This window comes from Cavia porcellus, unplaced genomic scaffold (genome assembly GCF_034190915.1).
Source record: "Cavia porcellus strain 051 isolate PalLab524CR breed Dunkin Hartley unplaced genomic scaffold, mCavPor4.1 scaffold_2, whole genome shotgun sequence".
Lineage (NCBI taxonomy): Eukaryota > Metazoa > Chordata > Mammalia > Rodentia > Caviidae > Cavia > Cavia porcellus.
Window position 1 is genome coordinate 110,657,575 of NW_026947485.1, and position 23,504 is coordinate 110,681,078.

Consider the following 23,504-nt stretch of genomic DNA (forward strand, 5'->3'; position numbering starts at 1 on the left):
ATAAATTTATTCAACTTCACATACTAAACACAGTTGTACACATTTTATAGGAATATATAATAAAAATTATGGATTTTCAATATAGTGAGGATCAAAAACTAAACTATAAGCAGGTATCTAAAAAGACTGTCATACAGTCTTTGCTACAGTGCTTGGGGAGACAGTTCTGCTGCCACTTTTCTTCATTAAGATTTTACAAGGTAGCTCAATAGCAAGTGAGGTAATTGGTCATATTCACTGCAATTACATTATCCCCTAACTGTGAAAGTTACAGTGGCTTCCAACTCCTAGGCCAGTACTGTTCCATCATTTTATATGAAAACCCAGGGGGCAATAACCCAACCATATAAGCAACAAAGTATGAGGACTGAGAGACTATAAAGAGGTTGGTGTTGCAATCAAATAATTTAACTTGACATATTTAATAATGTGAATAATCTTTTATGCTTAGCCATTATGTTACAAAGTGAGATTATGTAGATGACTTTAATGAGTATTTTTACATGTTAAGCTAAATTTCTCCCCTTTTTCTTTGGTTATTAAAACAAAAAAGAGAGAGAATGGTTGTAATTTGTCTAATATCACTTCACTAGCTAGGATTTTTAGGTCCCTCTGCCATATGCTCCAGGAAATAAGTTGATTTTCTCTGCACCTTTTTTTTTTTTTCTTTTTATCGGTACCAGGGATCAAACTCATGACTGCCTGCTTGCAAGGCAGGTACTTATGCCACTGAGCTAAATCCCCAGCCCCTCTCTGCACCTTCTTCAAAGAATAGTGTATGGTTTTATAGCTGCTTGGTGGAAGACACATTAGTAACAGATTTATTTGTGAGAAAGCCAAGTGGATAATTTGGGTAATTCTGAAAGATTCATCTTAAACTTCCAATCTTCAGTATTGCAGAATCTGCCTATATAAATATAAATATTTGCTTTGGTTTGATAAATCAACTGTGTTTGTTTCCAAGCAAGTTATAAAGAATATAAAATAGTCTTCCTTCATTCCTGATGGCCAGATCCGATGCTTAGGAGGGGAGTCAGAAGATGAACAGGAGGCTGAAAAGTGTATCCTGAATCCTGAGGTACACTTGGAATTCATTTGCTCGTTAGGAGCAGTTAAAAAAAAAGTTCCCAGACTAGCTCCCCAAGGCTCATGTTAAGAAACTGTATAGGAGAAAGTGTTTTATCTGTCTACACAGTGTGAACATGTTGTAGGGAAGGGAATACTGGTTTGCAAGTTAGGAAGCATGGTTGAAGTTTGGGATTGCTAATAACTTGAGTTCACATAATTTGACTAGGTCTGTGTTTCATCATCTGTGAAGTAGAGAGTTTTATATTTGGTAATAGTTCACATCCTTTCAATAAAAGGCAAAGGTTAAGGCTAAAGCAAAGAGTGGGGAATCTTAAGCTATATGCCCACTCAGGGGTATTTTCTAAATCATGTTACAGCTGCTGTTTTTTTGCCTTTTATCATTGTTATAACAGATCAGTTTAAAAACTGAGTGGGAGACAGTAAAATATGAACTACTCAAATTAATGGCCTTAGTTCTTCAGTCCAAGATATGTTTTCAGTGATTACTTCCTAAAGAAAGGTCTCAAAGAAATCCCAAAGTTTTTTGGTGTCTAGAATATTTCAGCTAGAAAGTAGCAAACAGTAGCTGGGTGTGGTGGGCCCAGGTACTTGGGAAGGTACGATAGGAGGATGGCTTGAGTCCCTAAATTCAAGAGCAGCCTAGGCAGCAACATAACAATACCCGTTAGGATGAGGTGGGGGAGTGGCAAGTAGCAGCAACCCTTCACCACTTCCCTAAAGTAAATAACTGGCAAGACAAACAATAAAAATAGAATTCTAAAGAAAATGTAGATGATGAGGAAATCAGAAGATATATTATGCATGTCCTACAACTCTCGAGGTTTGTGCTTATTAATGAGAATATGAATTTTTCTGGATTGACTCATTCAAACTATCATAGGATGTGCAGCCATTGGAAGAAATGGGAATTTTCTTTGACTGGCATCCCACCCCCCTTTTTGGTGCCAGGGAATACAATCATTAATTTAGATGAAGAAACTAGTGAAATAAGATGTATCAGTATTTTTCATTCTTCTTAGTTGCCCTTTCCTTCATTAGATTTTTCTAAATACCTCACTGAGATAGAATCTGTCCTTTTCTCATTACCCACTGCTCTTATTCCTTGTGCAACATTTGCACAGATGGTCACATTTTGTGTACTTTTTTGCATTCTGTCATTATGCCTGTTCTCTAATGTGTGCAAGGTTTCCTGGGTTTAAATCTACCCTCGCCAAATTTACACTTTTTGTTGTCTTCTCTACTTCCAAGCATTTGCCAGCCTAGAGCTTCCCTTAAAATGCAAACAGTTTATGCCTCAAAATCTGTGAAGGCTGGTGATGGCTGTTTAAGAAACTACTCATCCATCTTAATGCAGCACTTACACTGCTTGTTCTCCAATTGCCCATCATCATTTCACTCAAAGGCAGTGATTATTCATTCACAGCACATTTACTGAGCTTCCACGATGAACAAGTCACCATGCTAGCTACTCTGGAAGATACACAGAGATAAGTAAGATGCCTCTGATTTCTGTAGCAATTACTGATACACAATTCTTTCAACAATTAATCATGTACTGCCTTGTGATGTCTCTTACACAATCTAGAAAACATTCTTTAAATCCTGCTATTCTATTTGATTTTTCATTTGTTAGTGTCTTTACTCATTGAAATAGCTGTCAAACGTCTGTGATGTGCCAGTACTATTTCAGCAGCTGGGTTAGAGATCAAGAAATGAGAGTTTTTGCCATCCAAAAAGGGCAGACTATAGTACAAAAAAAGGAAATGTAGATAGATCAGTAAGTACAACAACATGTCAAATGCTACTGGGATCCTAAAACAGGGATACTCAAATTTTCAAGGGCATGAAGCAAGGCCTTACTGAAGAGGTGAAAACTCAGGCCTGAAAAGACAGTATCAAATGGACATGGTAAAGCAAGGCATTCTAAATAAAGGGAATGTCCAGAACAAAGGCACAAAGATGTAAAGAAAGTGGTGTATTTAGGAAATATATGGGTAAAGGCAGAACATAAATTCCTGTGTAATGAAGTTGGGTATATAAATCAGGGTTTATGTTGGTCCATGTTAACAAAAAAGTTGTACTGTAACAAGGAACTTTCCCCCTCTGATTACATGTGTAGCATATGCTTATTGTAAAAAACATCTAAACATTTGGAGGCATGTATAAAGTAGAAAATGGCTTGAGTCTTTCAGATTGTTTTCTACAGGTAAACTAATAGGTAGTTAGGTCGAAAAATTATAGGCAAACAGGACTAGGCCCTCAAGAGAGTCAGTGCAGATGAGCACTGTGGCTGGAGGCACATCTGTCAAACCCTCAAGACAAAGAATGACTAGGCCTACGCACCTTCCCAAGGGATAAGCAATTAATTGAAGATTATACTATAATTGGTATCAGATGATCAAATAAAGTCTAAAGCAATTGGTATCAGCTGATCAAATAAAGTCTAGATAGACATTTGTCACTCAGATGGGTGACCAGGACCTCATCATCCATCCTTTCCTTAAAAGGTCCTTGTAACCCTGCTACATGATTGGCTTCCCCACTGGATTAACATTACCTAAGAATCTATACTTGTAATCTTATCATTGCTTTGGCTCATGTTATACCGTTGGTGATTTTGTATCTACCTTGTGATTTTTCTCTGTAAAACTTGCTTTCAGAGGTGGTCTTGGCAACCCACTTGTGGATTCCCCCATTTCTCAAGAGTTAGTGCTTTCCATAAATTTTTCCTGAGGCTGGATACTGTAGCCGGTAAAGCCAAGCAGCTCCTATCACTCTCACCCTTAGGAATTGCCTCTGGCGCCAAACTAAGACCAATGGGCTACCCTAATGCCCGCTTAGGTTCCACCCCATGCCTCACTCCATGTGTTCCAGCCCCGGGGTGGAGATGCCACGCTCCAGGGGGTCGCGGGTGTCTCTCCCCGAATTCCCAAAATAAAGGTTATTTATATTTTACACTTCTTACCTTTTCAGCGCTGCTGGTCCTCCTCCTCCTCCCCCCACAGTTCTATCATTTCCTACTCTTAACCTCTGTCCTTTAGAATTCATGCTTCGATTTTGGGGAACATGAACTCTGCATATCTGGCATCTAGCAAGTTGGGAGTTATTTCCCCTATATCACTAACATTACCTTAAAATGAGATCACACTAGAGTTTTTCATTCCTAAGTACTTCTTAGATATGATTCCACTGTAGTACATGCAGATCTATTTTAGTTTTTAAAATGCTTGTACAGTTGGTGGTGTAGTATCAGGAAAGCCTAATTACTGGAGCCAGACTGTGTGTGTCCAGTCTTTCAGCACACCATTTAACTAACCTGTGTTTCAGTTACTTCTCTGTAACATTAACATATCAAACCTACATGCTACATAAGGTTTTTGTGAAGATCAAATTAGTCAATACATGTAGAGTTCAAAATTGGGCCTGTTAGATGAAAATCAGAAGCGATTCCATTATTTACTTACTCAATATTCAAAGAGTGCTTTAAACAAGTGATAAAATTCAGTTCTTTCTGGTACCTTTTGGAAATAAGGAAGACAGGAGGTGGGGACCTTTTGGGCAGACTGTTGCAATGTGGAAGGTTGGCTGATACTGACTGAGAAAGGACAGCAAAAATAAAACTCTGAAGACATTTTTAAGAGAACAAATGCTAGACTCTTGACTGCAGATGGCTAGGAAAAAAAGACAATCTTGTGATTTCCACATTTTAGCTAAAGAGGACTATGTAGAAAGTAAAGCCATCTTTCTTTGCACATTTGACATGCTGAGTAGTTCCTAGGCCTGTAGGTACAGAACATACGGCAGCAGCAACAGGATCTCCTCTCTAAGGAGCCTCCATTCCAAGGGCCTTTATGACGGGGCAGGTACCCGACAAATAACAGACAAGTAAATGAACAAGAGTTTCAATCTAGTTTATACTTCTCGATTGAATAGGAGTCCCAGAAATATTCAGGGACTTCAAAACTTACTGAGCTTTAACAAGTTTAACAATCCTCTGTCCTGATGCATGTGGAGCCGGAGACTCTTTCAGGGCAGTAGATGAGTGAGTGCCCAAACAGTTATCGCCTCTCTCGAGCTCGCGACGCGGCAGGTTAGATCAGCCAGGGCAAGCTGAACGCCGCGGCCCAAGGTCTCCAGTCCCGAGCGCCGGGGCGGCCCCGAGGCGCTGGCCAGGCCGTCGCGCGGCGCCGAGGCCGCGGCGTCCCGCGCCGCTCCCGGGATGAGGGGTACTAGCGGCCCCCCTCGGCCGGCGACGGTTGCGGCCCCGCGTCGCGAGGCACTTCCGGCGTGTGCCGGGGTGGCCGGATGACGTGGCTGAGTCAGAGGAAGAAGCTGGGAGGCCGGGGGGCGGGGAGGCTCGGCAGCGGCGGTGACGGCGGAGGCGGAGGAGGCAGCGGCTCGGCCCGGGCCCCGTGCGTCTCTCCGCGCCCGGTGGATGCGAATCGGCCGCGACAGAGGCGGCGACGACGGCGGAGGAGTCGGTGGCCGGCGCCGGGCCGGTAGGAGCGCGGAAGATGAGGCCGCTGGGCGCTCCTGGCGTGGCGGCGGCCGCCGCGCTGTTGCTGCTTCTGTTGCCCCGGGCCCGGGCGGACGAGCATGAGCACACGGTGAGGCGCCCGGCCGCCCCCGGCCCGCTCGCTCCCGACAGGCCCTGCGCGGCCTGGAGGGCCGGCAGCCCGGTGCGCCCCGGGCCGCCCGTAGCCCCTTCCGGTCGGGCCTGGCGGAGCCGGAACCGCGCGGGCCAGGAGGAGGCATTTCCGTGCGCTCTGGGGCAGGGTCCACGCCCGGGGTGCGTGGAGCCCCGCGGGTCTGGGGAGGGCCGAGGGCCGCCGCGCCGCGGGACGGGCACTGCCTGCTCTTTGGCGCTTGGGGGCTGCGACGTCGCGAAAGATGGTCACGGGTAAACAGCCGCCACTTCGAGGTCTCCGGTTGTGTATCCCTCCCTCTCCTGCCCCAGCCGGCTTAGAGCCCGGGGTGGGGACGGCCTTAAAAACTCGACGGGAAAGAGGTTTCCACGTGTCGACGCTCGCAGCCTACTCGCCCGCGCTGCAAGCCTGGCTTGGAACTTTTCTCCTCGCCCCGGGGGCCCCCAGAAGGGGCCAGTCAGCTCAGCTCTGTAGAGATCGAGAGTGACCCGCCCCGTCTTCTGGCCGGATCCCGGAACAGTGTCGTTTGCTTTGGGTATAGAGTTGATTTAGTTGTATTACACATCACCGCGTGGGTGTTCCAGTCATTTACACTTAGGGCTGTAATTCGGTGGCTTCGAAGTGGTAGACTTGAGCTAGGCCAGAAAGTCGAGTTAACTGAGAAGGTTGTTTGCCGAGTGATTTGTTAATTTCTCTGCCCTTTCAGGTTAAGATTTTGCATGTGTGGATGTGTATATTACTAAATCCGAAAGATAAGGAGTTCTCGGTGGTACACAGAATATGCGAGGAATTGAAATCAGTTTTATCTGCATTTAATGGGTCTGATTTCAGATATGTAATTAGTAAAACTTTTCTTAAGTTCCTGGGTTCTTTGGGCTGGTATTCTACCTAACACTATAAAAGTTTTAAACTTGGCTGTTTTATCTTCAACCACCGCCGGACTTTTAAAAACCTGTGTGTATATATAATTTTTTTAAAGGCACAAATCCCGAGTTGGTGGCATGTTTCTGTGCTACACTTATAGAGACTCCACCTTAACGCAGTTTTGTTTGGAAGTTAGTAAAAACTTTCCACACCCCCCCCCATCAAGTAACCTGTTTCAAAGTATAAGAACCCTTACTGTTTCCTGTACTACTCAGGAACCGTACATACATGGGAATCATTGACTACCTTTTAATTAACGACATCCTTTTGGTTAATGGTATTAGCAATATTTTCCAATTTTAAACATTTAAAATCTACTATGTAAAACTCAGAAGTTTTAAGTATATTGTTGTACCATATAGACATGCAGATTTCAAAATACCAGTCTTTAACCTTGTGTTTTATAATGCTATATATGTTTGGAAACTTGCATTAAAATTTAGTAAATTAGAGATGTATAAAGGACTTAGAATAATTTACAAATTTAAAAATATTTGGTAATTTCAGTGAAATTTCATTACTAGGAATATTTTACTTTTTAATGCAACTAACTGATACATACTTTTTTTTTGCCAGCATTGATAAAAGGCGTTTTGTAAACAGCCGCAAAATGTTATTTATGAAATGTTTGCTGGACAAAAATTTAAAATCCGTGCCACTTTCTTACATGTCTGTGTAGAATTGCTCTCATGATTATACATTTATTAAATATTTAAGTGTTTTGGGAAGCATAACATTAAGATGTAAGTAAAAGATTCAAATATGTATCACTTTCATTACAGTTTTTTGCTGTTAGTCAAATCTTTAACTTTTTCTAGATTTCTTGAAAATATTTCCTATCTACATAACAGTACTGGATGGGCTGTGGTCATGTGATTTTTTGTTTGTTTGTTGTTTTGACCCTTAGCAAGAAGGTAAAGGTAGCTAGTGAGAGAATAAAACTGAAAGAGGAGACAAATTGCCAAGGAAAGATTGCTGCTGAGTGGATGTTTAATAAATACTTGTGGAATTGAGTTGTTAATTAAAGAACAGCTTTCAGAAGCTAAAGCTTGCCCTTTCGATGAACTTTCTGTGAAAACTTGTTTCCAGATAAAAATAAAACTAAGGTTTTTGTAGATTATGTGCTAGACATTATGCTAAATACTTTTACGTGTATTAATATTAAACATACATTGATGATCCTGTGAAGTGGGTCTTATATCCTTTACAGATGAGGAAACAGACCAGAGTCACTTGCATCAAACCATACCCCTAAGAGGAGTAGGGGTAGGTTTTGAGCCTTTTCAGCTAGCCAGGGTAGCATCTTCTTGTGTCTGTAATCACTTGGGAGGCTGAGGCAGAAGGATTGCCACGAGTTCAAGGCCAGTGTGGGTTGCGTGTCTCAAAAGAAAAAAAAAGTCTTTAGTGTTTTCAGCTAATATGTACTACTGCCTTTTATTTTAAAACTAGGACTGTAAAAACTGGTATTAAATTGAATAGGTCTCTATATTGATAGTATTACTAAGTACTAAGGAAACATTTGGAAATCATTAAGGATTAGTCTAGCTGCATACAGAATTGTTACTAAAGAGATGTTTGGGTTAGTGTTAAAGAGGGACAAGGACAGCTTCATGGACTGTGATGGGGATGTCATCTGAAGCCGCACAGTACTGCTTCTTTTAATGCTCTGCTACCACCATCCTGAAATTCTTAATGTTTGAACAGAAGCCTCCATTTTTATTTTGTGCTAGGTCCCCAAATTATGCAGCTGGTCCAAGAAGGTACAGGTACTTCCTGCCATTCCACAAAACTATTTTGCTCTTTTTACTGGACCTACAGAATTAGAACACAGTTGGCTGTTTGACACATATAATATCTTTTATATGGGTATTTAAGGTTCATGTAATATTTTCAGAAGAATGATGAGAAGGAAATGTTCTGTGGACTTCTAAAGTGTATATCTAAAGTATGTATATATACCTAGAATATATAAAGATATATATTCCTTTTAGTTTTTAAAAGTTGAATCATGACAATGGTGTAGGTCACTGGCGGAACACTTGTATAATATGCAAGGGTCTTGAGTTCAATCCCATCATTGCAAAAAGTTGAATCATGGATTATGGGACATATAATTGAAATTAAAATGAAAACTTTCATGAAAGAGACTGAATTGTTTAAAGGGTCACCAAAAAGCTTCTAGTAAATGAAAGATAGGTGTATAGGGTATGATTTAGGCTTGTTTGGTTGAAGCATAAGAAATCACCTAGAGTTAAATTGCCCTGTCTCTTAAGGTTCCAGAGGACTTCGTTAAAATTGTTTCAAGCTTTGCACAGTGACAGTATTGTGGCCAATGAGATTTATCCAACGTGATTATTGCTGATTAAAAATGACTTCAAATGAAGAATTATAGAACTTTAGAACTGAAAGATGAGATCATTTAATCCAAAATTCACCTTCCACCTTCCGAAGCTGGGGATTTAGATCGGTGGCACAAGTGCCTACCTGGCAGGTATGAGGTTGTGAGTTCGATCCCCAGTACCAAAAAAAAGTGTCTTTTCTAATGGCTGATAGAAGCCTAGTAGGTTGCTGAAGGTTGCAGAAACGGTTAGACCTTCCTGATTTCTGGTCCTTTTTTCTTCATGTCTTATTTATTTTTTACTTTTGATACTGGGGATGGAACTCGCAACCTTGTGCTTACCAGGCAGGTGCTGTACAACTGAGCTACATCCCGGCTGTCTTGTATGTTATTTCCATCATAAGAGTATGTAAAGATGTCAACACTAAAATACCAGTCATCGAGGGCAGAGTAATCTTGGGGCATTTTATGCTTCACACTGTAGCCATGGGACTTATATGAGTTCTGTTTCTTAAACATGATCACAAAGTCACTCTCCCTTCGTGGTCCTCCAGTCTGTTACATACCCAAGCAGTGGTGGCTTGGCACAGCCAGTGTTTGGTGCTTATTGAATGACTTGAATTATTAGGGAGCTATCAGGGACAAGGATATGTTGTGTTAGAAGCATGAAACCCTGTTGCTTAAACCATAGTGAACAAAGCCAGGCCAAAGTGCACATAGTCTTGGACGTGCTTATGGAATAAGGGTTTTTACCTAGACCAAAATTCCATTTCTTTATGATGCACTGTACTTCTGATAGTCTTAGAACTTCTGTGCTTACAATACCTTATCTGACCTCTGCCATTAAATGCTTTGCATGTACCGTGGAATGAGTTGAAAATGATTTACTTGCTTTACTTTGTCAAGTGACAGCCTTTTGTCTTTATTTCTCCTGGGAATTAACCCAGTCTGGCCTTACTGAGATCCTTCTGCTTCATTCAGCCTCCTGAGTGCTAGCGCTATGGGTGTGCACCACCACCTCCAACTGAGTATGGGAACTCCTGAAACTTAGAGATTCATAAAGAGAATGAACTATTTTGTGAGTTTGTGAATGTTGTAATATAGATCTAGTTTTTAGGAAATGTTATAACTTGTCCTATTTTCAGCTGCACTCGATGGACTGGAAGTTTATTTAGGTACAGAGTTATTTTGAGAAAGAACAGTTATCTCAAGAGACTATTAAAAATATACTTTATCTATATTAGAATTTGGATGTTTTAAATAATTAAAAGGCTTTGAAATTTTGACTTCTGAAATATTTTCAGGACTAGAGTTTGCTTGCTGTCATTTTACTTTAAAATAAACATGTTGCCTTCCCATGCAAATGAACAGTGGCATTTGGGTGTTCATTGGATCCTTCTGTCCCTTGCTGGTCAATATAAATTACGATTTCTTTATTCAGATCTTACAAAGAGCACATAGTACTAGTATCTCATCAGTGTTTCTCCTGAGAAAAATTAATTTTTGGCCTCTGTTGAGGAAGAAATTTTTAGTCCACTTTTCCCCCAGTACTTACCACAGAAGATTTAAATGAGGAGCCAATGTTGGTAACCTCTTGAGGAAAAGCTTACTCATTAGAGGTTAGGGTACAAATAGCTTCTTAGGGTGGCTTTTTCCTTTTGGGCAGATCAAGAGCTAAAATAGAAAAATTATTTAGTTGGTTTGTATGCCTATACTTTTTTCATGTTTTCTTTTTTGTTTTTATCGGTACCAGGGATCGAACTCACGACTGCCTTCTTGCGAGGCAGGTACTTATGCCGCTGAGCTAAATCCCCAACCCCTTTCATGTTTTCTTGATTTAGTTTTTTGCTCTTTGGCTAGTGAAACTGACTAGGAGTTAGAAAAACTATAGCCTTAAACTTGTAAACTTGATACTGGTTAGTTATGTAACCTTGGGCAAGTTAGTATCTTGTTTCTTGTGTTTTTTCTTTTAGTCTGTAAAATGGGAGAATAGGACTACCTTACAGGATTTTGAGTGGATTATATGTTCATGTGAAGACCATACACTCATGCCTAGCTCATGGTTTGTACTTTTTAAATGTTAGCTAATGGGGTACTGAGCTAGTGAGATGATGTCTTATTAGGTATTGATCAGTTAGGCTTTACCTGAGGATTGGAAAAAGGAAGATTTGAACAGTACTAAGATAAGTAGAATTTCACTGAGAAAAGAAGGGATTATAATATAGGGGGAATGACAAGCAGGGTGAGACTAAGAGGAAGGCAGTAGTGTAACATTTTTGGCTCTAGTGGGAAGTCTCTTAAGTTGAGTTTAACAGTGAAATTCTTTTGAGGTCTGGAAAATAGATACGTGAAGAAAGCAAGGAGCCTGAGTAGGTCTTCTCTCATTTGGCTTCTCTCCAGTGACCTCAGTAGGCGGAATTACTGCCATGCTCAGGGCTTCCTGATGCACTGTCGTGATTCCTCAAAGTCCAGCTTGCCTTTTTCTGGTTATATGTACTTTGCAGGTAAGTTATAAAAGTTCATCTTAGTGTTACTGACCAAAGCTTGAAGGTTTTCTAAGGAAGTATTTAGAAAGTGCTTGCTAGGATTTTCTGGAACGTTTTGGTGGGGAGTTAGACCAGAGATCTTGTAGAGGGAAGATTCCTATCTGCCACTCACTTCCCATAGTGTTGGGGAGCTGAGAGGCTTGATCTGCAGCATTTTAAAAACATTTTTTTTCTTTCCCTTAAAAAGTCTCTCTTTTGGTATTTTGTAACTTCAAGATGTTTTAAAATACATTTTCTTGAAAACAAAAAGTACTCTTGACCTTGACGTGGGAGCACTTTCAGGGACAGTCAAGGTTTGAGACAAAAGTAAACATTGTAAGTTCCGTATGTCTGGCCAGAGTCTGCATACAAAGCAGCAATCGTCAAGTATTATTTTTGCCTTGATATTCTGTATTTTGTATTGCACAGAGAGCATTTTACCTTGCTAAATAGTTTTTTAATTCTAACATCAGCTGTGGTCATTTAGTGATTGGTTTAGGGAACTGGTTTTTTTTTGGCGGGGGGGGGGGATCCAGGGACCAAACTCACAGTCTTGTGCTTGCCAGGCAGGTGTCTATACAACTGAGCTAAATCCCTGGCCCTAGGGCACTGTTTTGAGATTTTTTTTTTCCCTTGGCAAGTCTTGCTGTGTAGTTCAAGCTGACCAACGGACTCTGAATTGACTGTGTAGTCCAGGATGGTCTTGAACTTCAATCCATCTGCTCCAGCTTTCTTCCTGAGTGCTGGGATTACAGGTGTGCACTGCCACATCTGTTTTATTTTGAGAATTTTGAAGTGGCATTTTTTTTTTTAAGCAGAAAGTAGTACTTTGATTATTGTTACTTGACCTTGAGGATTGAGGATTGAATATAGCAGTGATGACCTACATATATTTATCAACCTTCAAAAAGAATAGTTATGAATGGGAATATATGGATACATTAACAGTCATTTCTTTTTTATTCCTTTATATGTGAAAATTACCTACAATTGTTTTTTCTAAACTCAATCAAAGCAGCTTATAATTTTCTATATTGTATCATCTTGACCCTTGTCGTCAGAGCAGAAGTAATCATTTCTTTTTTTTTTTTTTGGTACTGGGGATCGAACTCATAGCCTTGCGCTTGCCAGGCAGGCATTCAAGCCCCTGAGCTAAATCCCCAGCAGAATTAATCATTTCTTTATTGTTGCTATAGTAGCTCTTTGCCTTAATTATAACACTTCTCTATTGTTAATCATTTACTTGTTCCACTGTGCCTATTGAATGTCCTAAAGGAAAGGAGAGTATTTTATTTATCTCTATAGTCTTAATACCTAACACTGTGCTGGGTCTCGTGTTTGAAAAGGGAGGTAGTACATTTCTTTGATGACCTGGATGTCTTGTGTGGATCGATGAGACATTTACAGTACTGTATTTGAAAAAGAGGTGACTAGTTTTAAGTCTTAGAGGTGATGGTGGTGATATGGATCAAAATGAAGAGGAACTAGGAATAGACAAATGTTTTTTGGTTTTCTGGATACACAGAGGTTTTGGGGTTTGAAACTATGAGAAAATGGTAGTTGGACAAGTGGACAACTTGTTTGTGTGGGATGAATTTGGTTTTAGGGATGTCAGGATTTTAATTGAAAATATTTAGTTAGGGTTGGTGGGGGGTTGGTAGAATGCTTGCCTAGGTTATGTCTCCAGCACCACAAAGCAAAATGGAACAGAAAGTATTGATTGATTGGTTTCAGGTGGAACGTGGGAGTTTCCCCATTTACACTGTAGATTGCAATTTTTTGAGTTTTTGCATGAAATTCATATATGTTACCTAGAAAAATTCAAGGAATAAGAGTTTGAAGAAAAAATGTTATTATTTCCCTTGTAGGTGTCCCAAAAATGGAATAGGTGACATAAAAGTATTAAGGATTTCATAGTGGACTAATTGGGTAGCTTCCTCTGTTACTTCTTTTATGACAGCTGTCTCTAAAATTGTTCAGTGTTCATCTTTCTCTTTAGACATCAGTGGAGCAAGGAATGTGTCTTATTCAAGGTTGAGTTCTCAGTTATAAACAGTTTCTGGCACAATAGGCACTCAGTAAATAATTGTTCAGTGGATTAACTTATGCACCATTCATTGACTTAAATGTTTCTTATGATAGCTTAAGTGAATGTTGCTAATTAGAACTACTAGTTTTTAAATTACTTAGGTGGGCCGGGGATTTAGCTTAGTGGCATAAGTGCCTGCCTGGCAAGCGCAAGGTCATGAGTTCGATCACTGGTACCAGAAAAAAAAAAAATTTAAATTACTTAGGTAATTGGTTTTTATACAGTCATAAGGATTTTAAACTTGTAGAGATCTTAGAAATCTGTGGGAGATCCCACAGTCAGAAAAGTAAAGTTAGCAGTCACTGGACTGCAGTACATACTTAGCTATATGTACTATTTGCTGATGGACAGAATCATAATTATTTAGAGAATATGCCCATAGTGCATGTCTTTTAGGCTGGTGAAATACTGACTTGGATGCACTTGTGATTTCATAGACTGACTTTTCCCTGCATTTAGTCATTTCTCACTAGTACTTTGACCAGGAGCTATATAAAAGGCTAGAAGGGAAAAGGAGGTGTTATTTATGTGTACTAGCAGCATTTTTTAAAAAATCTAATAATTGGCATGAAGTTTGAGGTAAACTATTGACTTTGTTTCCTCCTTTGTTGCCCATGTTAGTGTGATGAATTATGTTGGTTTTAGGTTTATCATTGTTTAATATTATATTCTTTATCTTTTAAACATACTCTTATGAGTTATTGGACTTTGTTTAAACACTGTCCTTTGTAAAAGTTTAGAAAAGGTGGATCCTGAGATCACAATCAGAAGATACAATTTTAAAAGTCAGTTTGATTTTTAAGAAATATACATTGATCATTCAATATTTTATTTCATAGATTCTTGAACACTGAGAATACACTTTTGTTAGGAACAGATAACATGGTTCCTTAATATGTGTTAGATTGATGTGTACATGCTTGCGCATTCTTAATTTGCTTTTCTTGTTTCAGTATCAAGATAAAGAGGAGGTGGTCTTATGGATGAATACCGTTGGGCCCTACCATAATCGCCAGGAAACATACAAATACTTTTCGCTTCCATTCTGTGTGGGGTCAAAAAAAAGTATCAGTCATTACCATGAAACACTGGGAGAAGCACTTCAAGGAGTTGAATTGGAATTTAGTGGTCTGGATATAAAATTTAAAGGTAAGTAAACCTTAATAGTTCTTAAAGTATGAGTTAGACTATACATTAATTTCTTAACTTTGGCACTAATGACGTTGGGGCCAGATGATGCGGGGCTGTCGTGTATATTGAGGGTGTTTACCAGAATAAGTTGTTTCCACAGTTATGTTCCCTTAGTATAATTCTTCCTCCAGTGTGTTTTCTAGTGAACCCTCTAGTAATTAGATGTATGTAAGCTAGCGAAGGCCCTCATAAATTTATAATTTCTGGGAGTATGAGACTATCCTTGTTTGTTTTTATTAATTGAAAAGGAAGTTTTGTCCTTCTATTTATTCACTTTTTCTTTGTAGAAGAGTCTCTTTTGCGTGGAACTTGAACTTTGACTAAAATTTGGCCACTCTTTTTTTGGCCATTCATCTAAGATCACAATATACAGTTTATTTCCTATTGTTATTTTCTAATTATTTTATTATGAAATTTTGTGTTTTTCATTGAAGGGTGCTTTTTATTTTCTTTTTAAATATCTACTTATATTATGTTAAAATAAACTTTTAAAAAGATAATACGGTTATTAAGAAATTTTGGGTAAATCCACAAATTTAGACTTGCACCATTGACTCAGTATATATTTATCAGTCTATAAATTTGCTCTCTAAAAAAAAGTGCTCTCTGAACAAACAAGCTGTTTAAATTTTAAGTTAAAAACTTAAGAATTTGGAAAAAGATCTTCATTACACAGTATGTATTTATCAGGTCTTTGATTGTGTTTATGCTTTTTATTTTCCTCTGAAGTTTGTTGAGGTGTATTTCCTTCGTAGACTTTCTTAGCTTAGTGAACTAAAGCTTGAGTGAATTTTTACAGATGTTTCATTGTCTTGCTTTTGAATAGAGCATGGGCTTTGTAATTTGGAACTTTGAATTTTAGTTCCTTTTTTTTTTTTTTAACTACACTGATTTTTAGTAAAGTTGTTTACTCATCATTCTCATGTACAAAATGAATTGCGACTGCCTTCTGATATTTTAGTACTTTGAAGAAAAAGATGTGAAAAAGATATAAAGTTAATGTTTCTTTAATTTTGATAGTTAAAATTTACTCTAATTTTTAGAATTTTAAGAAATTGTGATTGGAAACCGATATACATACTGATATTCTCTTTCCGCCATATTATATCCCTTACGGCTTAATTATAAAATTAAGTTGTAAATTGAGACTACAGTGGTATGGCCTGTTAATTTTATGAATCTTTGTAAACATGCCCTAAGGCTTGTGTTTTAATTGAATCAGGTGATTTAAATATTTAGGTACAAATAAGGTAGAAATAAATTATATGAGATATTTAGAACCACAATACTATATTTAATGTACATGTTTTCTGCTTTTTTATATATAGTAGACTTTTCTGATTTATTACAGAGGAACCAATAAGAGAGAATAGGCAAAAATAGGGAGTGCTGTTGTGCTATTATGATTTCATGAATTTTTGAAATCCTCACTTGATATTTTCTAAAGAAGAGTGCTCATTTAACAATTTTAACTTTTTCCCTTTTATTGGTTCCCTGAAGCTGAGATACAGAGATTGCTTAAATAGAGGGAGATTGTTTTATGGACTAGAAGAGTGGAATATATTTTCATTTCAACACAAGCTATGTACTTATAGATTGAAAGAAAAGCTAACCAAATATTCCCTCAGAGTTGGAGGTTCCTTGGGGTTTTGTCAACTTTGCACTCAGTTTAGGTATGCTTTTTAAAAAGTTGCTAATTAAGTGGTCCAGATGAAGTAGTAAAATGCAGATTAGATTTCTCTTCCTTCCCAGTTGTAGGCTTTTGTTTGCTCTAGTCAAGGGTAAAGTTGATCATGCTTTGAAAAGTATTCCTGGTTGTTACTTATCACAACATTTTAAAGGTAGGATGCACCTTGGAGATTGTATCATTTAACTCCTTCTCATGTAGGCCCAGAAAGAGAGTGATTTCCCCATGGTGTATCAAACATACTAACAGTGTAGTGGAAACTAGAACATAATGGCTTTATACTGTTAATTTTTCATCCCGTAAGTATCTGACTTTTAAAGATTCTTCTGAAAGCATATCCAGATACATTAAAGTTTGTAAATGCAGTGACAACGTTAAACACTCTCTCTCTGTCTCTCTCTCTCTCTCTCTCTCTCTCTCTCTCTCTATATATATATATATATATATATATATATATATATATACACAGACACACATACATGCATACCTGTGGCTTTTTTTTTTTTGTTTTTTGGGTTTTTTTTTTTTTTTGGTATTTTGAGGGTCTCATTGTGTAGTTCAGGCTGACTTTGAGTTTACAATTTAGCCCAGGCTGGCCTTGAACCCTCACCCATTATCTTGCCTCAACTTCCTGAGTGCTGTGATTACAGGGATGTGCCATCATGCCTGGCTTCTTTTATTTATTTATTTATTTTGTAAGCCTTGCAGATTCTGTCAGGCTGAATGGATTGGCATTATTTTGAAGATGAAAGTCACTTGAAAGACTATTTTAAGGAAATAATTGATATGCTTTATTTAAGAATTTATGCACAATTATTTTTGTGTATGGTAGTGTTAGACAAAAATACCAATTGAGACTTAGAAAAAATACATAAAATATACAAGGGCAGACTTAAATTAGACATCTTTGAACTGGGGCCTCAATTTATTACCCTCTAATTTTAGAGTATACCTCTTAGAAAAACACGTGAAATAACATATTGTAAAGTTAATGTTTCTTTAATTTTGATTTGCTAAAATTCTCATTTTTAGAATTTTAAATAGTTTTCATCTTTCTCTTGCCATTATATAGTGAAAGAATGATGTGCTTTAGAGTTAGAGACTTAATGTATCCTATTCACTGTTTATCTGTGGTTATAGACAAATTATTCATAGTTCTCATCTGTAAAGTGTGAGAATAATATTTGATAGAATCGTTGTCAGATTTAAATGAGATGATGTATTTTAAAATCAGTTTCAGGTTACATAGCCATGGGAGAAATAGTAATTGCTATGTTGGCTACAGGCCCATTGTATGGGCCTATAGTTCCAACTTGATTTTGTATTAGCAATTATGAAAGATTACAATTTTATTTATTATAGAATTGAATTATCCATGAGTTTCTGTATTAGCCTTGTGATCCTTCTAGGAAAGGGGCAAAATAGTGTTGTTCATCAATATGTCTCTAGTCAGAGATAGTGGTGAGTTCTTAATATTCAGATGGTTTATGCTGCATTGTTCTATCATAATAGATTCATTTTGATCCTTAGGTGATCTGAAATAGTATTCTTAGCTAAAGGAGGTCCCTGCCTAGGACTTTTCTCCAATTTGAGAATCCTGAAATATTATACAACATGTTAATCTTTTAAAATTAAAGACTTATGTGGAGGCTGCCTTCCTTCCATTTGTTTTATTTATATTTTCTTCAATTTTACTTTAAATATTTCACCCTAACAGAGAGATGAATGTATGTTTTATCCAGAGTGAAGTGCTAAGTTGAGAGTACTACAGATACGGAGAAATGCCAACGGGTGCTTAGAACCTTCCATACTTCTAGTTCAGTGATTCTTCACTTTGGCTCTTGTGACCCCCAGTGTGGAATATTTCCATCTGTAGATCTGCTTGCATGGTATGGGCTTGACTGCTAAAGAGTGGGAATAAGGACTTGGAGGCTCTTCAGTCAGAGGGAAGATTTTTACCTAACATCATTTCCCACTCTATTTTCATCCTAGCTTCTGTTCCAATTGTTGGGTCCTCAGTGTTTTCTAGAGGAAGTCTGCCTCTGGTCTATAGCAGGGATAAGTTGGGAGTATTTCTTTAGTTGTGTGATGGATGGGAGAGGGTACTTGGGCACCTAGTTGCTCCATATAACTATCAGCATGCAGTTCCCTTGTGGGTTCAGCCCTGTATCCATCCTGTACATTTAAAGGCCTATCCTGAGTGTCTTTGTCCTAAGTGTCTTTTTGAGTTGTGTGACACCTGTCCCATTCCTTTCTGTGTTATGTTTATTTTACCTGATTTATGTGGCCTTTATCATCTTTTCATTGTTTTCTATTTTTCCAGAATTTATTGAAGTCCTTTTTTCCTTATTTAGATTTACTTTTTGCTTTTTAAAAAAATTCCTTTGTAGATATTTTGATGCATTTCAGGAGAGAGAAAAACAAACTTTTAAATCTGTCTTGTCTAATTGGATACCTGAAAACTTGATGGAGTATTTTCTTCCTGTTGGTTTGAACCAAAGCATATTAGCAGACCGAATAATTGAACAAAAAATTTGTCAGTTGTTTATATTCTTACATTTTTTATTTCTTATTAGTGATTAAACTCTTGTATTGCCTTTCAGATTTGATAAGTACGGTATTTTTATTAATCCTTATTTGTACCATTGATTACCTTGTTTCCCTCCAGATTGGCGTCTTGCTTTCCCACAAAAGAATGTACTTGTATTATTTTTTTTTATTTTAAAAGTGATGTAATTTCAGTGTACACAATTTAGTATATATAGAAACATATAAGCTGGGTGTGGTGGCACACACCTGGGAGGCTAAGGCAGGAGGATCGGTGTGAGTTTGAGACCAAACCTGGACTACAAAGTGAGCTCGAGGCCAGTGTGAACTGCATAGCGAGACCCTGTCTCAAAAAGATTAAAAAAAAAAAGGAAAAAGAAAAAGAAAGAAGGAAAAATATAAAGAAGAAATAAAAATCACCTGGATATAATTACCATTATCATTTTACTATATTTATTTTGATTCCTGTTTTCCTTTCCATTCATATTGTTTTAAAATATATAAACATGGAGTTAATGTTTCATGTGTATGATTTAAAAAGTTTATTTAAAAGTATGTACCAGTGTTCTAAGCATTTATTTAATAAGGTCTAGTTTTTATCCTGCTTATTTTTTAAAATTTTATGAGTTTATATTGTTAATTGTTCTTCTAAATATGGCTGCATAGTGTTCTACAACTTGGATACTGTAATTTTTCCTTATTTCCTAGTGGCAAATATTTTAACTGTCCCACTCTTCTTGCCTCCCTCCTCTTTCTCCTTTCTTTTCTCTCCATTCCTTCACTTATTTCCATTTCCTTCTTTGTTCTCAGTCTTTGACAAAATATTAGGCTTTTCTTATGCATAAGTATTTTAATGATTTCTTAATGCTTTATTAGGATAAGTTCATAGATACAGAATTACTAAATCAAAGGGCATAAATATTTTAAAGAAAGTTTTGATACTTGGTACTGAATAGGTATTTAACAAAAACTGCAGTTTATGTCACCAGTCAGGTTCATTTAATCAGTAATCTTAGTTTTTTCTTTTTGAGACAGGGTCTCACTATGCAGTTCAGGCTGGCCTTGAGCTCACTTTGCAGTGTAGGTTAGTCTCAAACTCACAATGATCCTCTTGCCTCAGCCTCCTGAGTGCCGGCATTATAGGTGTGAGCAGCCACGCCCAGCACCAGTACTGTTAGTTTTTATTTTATTTTATTTATTTTTTTGTCTTTTTCGTTTTTATCGGTACCAGGGATCGAACTCACGACGGCCTGCTTGCAAGGCAGGCGCTTATGCCACTGAGCTAAATCCCCAGCCCCCTAGTTTTTAAATTAACTATAATTTAACTGCCAGTTTTTCTAGACCATATTTTCTTTTAATTTATTTGGCAATTGTTGGAGTGCCTAATTGTGTTCCACATTAGGTAACGTCTGAGTATACAGATTTCAGCCAGGAGCTCTGGCTTCAGGGGGTCCATGGACCCTCTCAAATTGTTCACTTCATTTTGTGTACATGTGCATTTTTGGAGGGGAAAGGGAGATATTACTTTGGTGCAGTTCTCGAAGGGTTTAGGGCCCACATCAGTGAAGAACACATCAGTATTTTCAGTTCTTCATGGCACTGTGGAAAGGAGGGGTACACACATTTTCTGTTTTATAGTTAAGGGAACTGAAGTGGCACACACCTGGGAGGCTTTTTTAATACCCTTTGCCCTTCCTCTAATTCCCTATCTCAATTTTCATTCTTGTTGATATTAATCTTAGCTCATGTTACAACATGTAATGTTTATATTCATTGCTTTCATTCATGTAGTTAGTAAAGGGCAGAGCACAGACTGAAACTCACTTCTGCCTATTTCAGGTTTGTGGTGATTTCACAAGAGACTTTGTCAAATGCTGATGAATTTGAAGTAAAATATTTCTAACTTTTTAAATTAGTAAATGTTATCAAAAGGGAAACTAAACAGAGTATGATGATATGTGTTCTGAGAGAACTCATGAATATTTAGCACACTCTTAAAGTTTTCTCTGCCTATATAGTTACTATTCTGGAGTGTTTGGAATTGAGACATATTGAGATTCAGTGTCTACACCACCTAACTTTGCTTGCTGTTTGAACTTACCGTTTCATAACTTTGGTTGTTTTACTTTCTTTCCATAAAAAGTATTTAAATTAGTGTGTTGGTTTTTGGCATTTTGTTTGCTTGTGGTACTAGGAAGTGAACCTTAGGGTCTTCACGCTAAGCCAAATCCCATTTAAATTTATTTTGAGACAGGGTCTCGTTAAATTGCTAAATTGTCTGGTTGGGTTCAAATTTGTGATCCTCCTGCTTCTGCCTCCCAGAGTTTTGGGATTATAGGCATGTGCCCCCACCCCTGGCTACATTGGTAAAATCTTTAATTTCTTCTTAAGAATTTATAGTTGTGGTTTATCTGAAAAAGATGCCCTATTATAACTTTCAAGTTGTGATTTATGTTGATTTTCCAGATTGTTTTCCAGTTTTATAGAATGCTGAATAGTAAGTTGTGTTAGTTTACACTGCATTAGTTTTCTTTAGATCAGCTTCCTTCTGAGAGATGTGAGGTGTCTGTTAAGCAACTAGACTTTTCAGTTATGTGTGATGTTGCATTTGCATACATGCCTAGAAGAGGAATTTCATTAAAGCACGACTCAACATTACTTTTTATATAATTTACCTTGAAAGATTTTCCCCCTTTATCTCGTTTCATTTCTAGATTTTACACCAGTGAAACGTATTCTTCAAGACTTCTTGCCAATTCTGGTGAGAAGTAGCTTAAAAACTTCATTTTGTATTGACATTTACTTCTACAACAATAGCCCCACATCCCATTCCTGCATAGATGGATGCATATGTACATCTCAGTGATTTCTTTTGCCAAATAAATGGAAAAACTATGCTCTTAAAAATGTTAGAACTTTTATTTGTAGCACGTACTCTGAAGAGGGGTACTGAAGCAGACAGAGCTGGGAGTAAAAAGAATGTAGTCAGTTACTGATACCACCTCAAGGTCTCAGGGGTTTTGGAGAACCTAACATGTCAGTCCCCATATGCTGTTATGGAGCTGTGGAGAGAAAGCCATGGGACTTCAGAGCAAGGGGCAGACTGTGAGAAGTGGAGTACTCTGTGGAGGAGAGTGGGATGGGAAAGATTTTAGGAGTCAACAGCATAGGCAGGCAGAGTCCAGAGGCCAAGACCGCAGAAGGCACAGGGAGCTGCAGGTAGCTAGGATGGAATGGAGGGAGACAGGATGATAGATGCATTTGGGAACAGCTGAACTGAAGTTCAAACTGTGAGGAGCCTTTTACAAGGTTTGTACAGGTAAATATCATACTATAGTGCTCAGAACTTCATCTTTAAAACCATCACGCCTTTAATGACTGTTATAAAAGCATGTCTTTTTATAACAACAAGGAATTTCTTGGCTTTGCAGGGGTAGTGAGAGGTCTCCCAAGCCATCTCCGACATTTGCCACACTCTAAGCCTAAAGCTTCCTTTTGTTCTGGTTGTCCTCTCTGTGGCTGCAGTTGCCTTCTGTCCTTTGTTCATTGTCACACTCTATGAAGATCTTATTTGGGGACCACTTGCAGAGAGTTCTAGCTTTTGTGAGACCCTTTTATAGCATAACTGTCCCTTGCCTCGCTGCTCAGGCTGTTTTTACTCTTATAAAAATCCTAAATTTCTTGCTGCCCCGAAAGGGCTTGAATAGAAATGAAATCTAACCGAGAGTTAACTATTGTAAGACAGAGCTATTTCATTTTCCTACCTTGAGGCTGAGAGCTATTTCTGTGTTCTCCTTCCGTGGGATTTTGTTGTCATGTGAGGATATCTGCTCTGGGTTAATCTATTATAAGGGGAAGCTGCTTTCTGAGGGGCTTAGTTACGTTGTAGAATACCTTGAGTTACAATTCAGATTGCTCTTTCTTACTAAGAAATAATGAAGGGGAGGGGTCCAAAGGAACCAAGGGCAAGGGGTAAAGAGGAGGGGAACAGGAAATTAGTAGAATAAAGATATGCCATGTACAGAAACCTAGTGTACTCAATGAATATAAACATTACATGTTGTAACATGAGCTAAGATTAATATCAACAAGAATGAAAATTGAGATAGGGAATTAGAGGAAGGGCAAAGTGTATTAAAAAAGGAAACATGTACTATATACATGTACCCATTCTGCAAGATGATTGTAAACTGCTGATGCTGCAAACATGGACGAAAAAAAATTATTAACATGAGACGGTTGAGGATGTAGCTCAGTGGTATTGCGCCTACCTTGTAAGTGCAAGGTTCTGGATTCAATTCCCAGTACCAAAAAGAGGAAAAAAATAGAAGAAATGGTATGAGAGGTATCTGTAAAATTCATGATTCCCCTATAGTTAATGTTGAAGTTTTAATCAATATTTAAGAAGATTAGTATTTCTTCAGGTGAGTTGCGTTTGAATTCTAAATAAGCAATATTAAAGTATAAG

General features: G+C 38.0%; 1 protein-coding gene across 3 annotated transcripts in view; it reads left to right on the top strand.

Annotated features, from left to right (window-relative positions):
- The first annotated feature begins 5,423 nt into the window (after positions 1-5,423).
- Tm9sf3 (transmembrane 9 superfamily member 3) overlaps positions 5,424-23,504 on the top strand; it is a 65,971-nt gene continuing 47,890 nt past the window's right edge. Inside the window, exons 1-2 of one of the 3 annotated variants that reach the window (XM_023561620.2) lie at positions 5,424-5,696; positions 14,565-14,760. In XM_023561620.2, the coding sequence (XP_023417388.2) occupies positions 5,604-5,696; positions 14,565-14,760 (289 nt within the window). In that variant the 5' untranslated portion in view covers positions 5,424-5,603. The other 2 variants (XM_063245135.1, XM_013143481.3) reach the window with 2 other exon arrangements.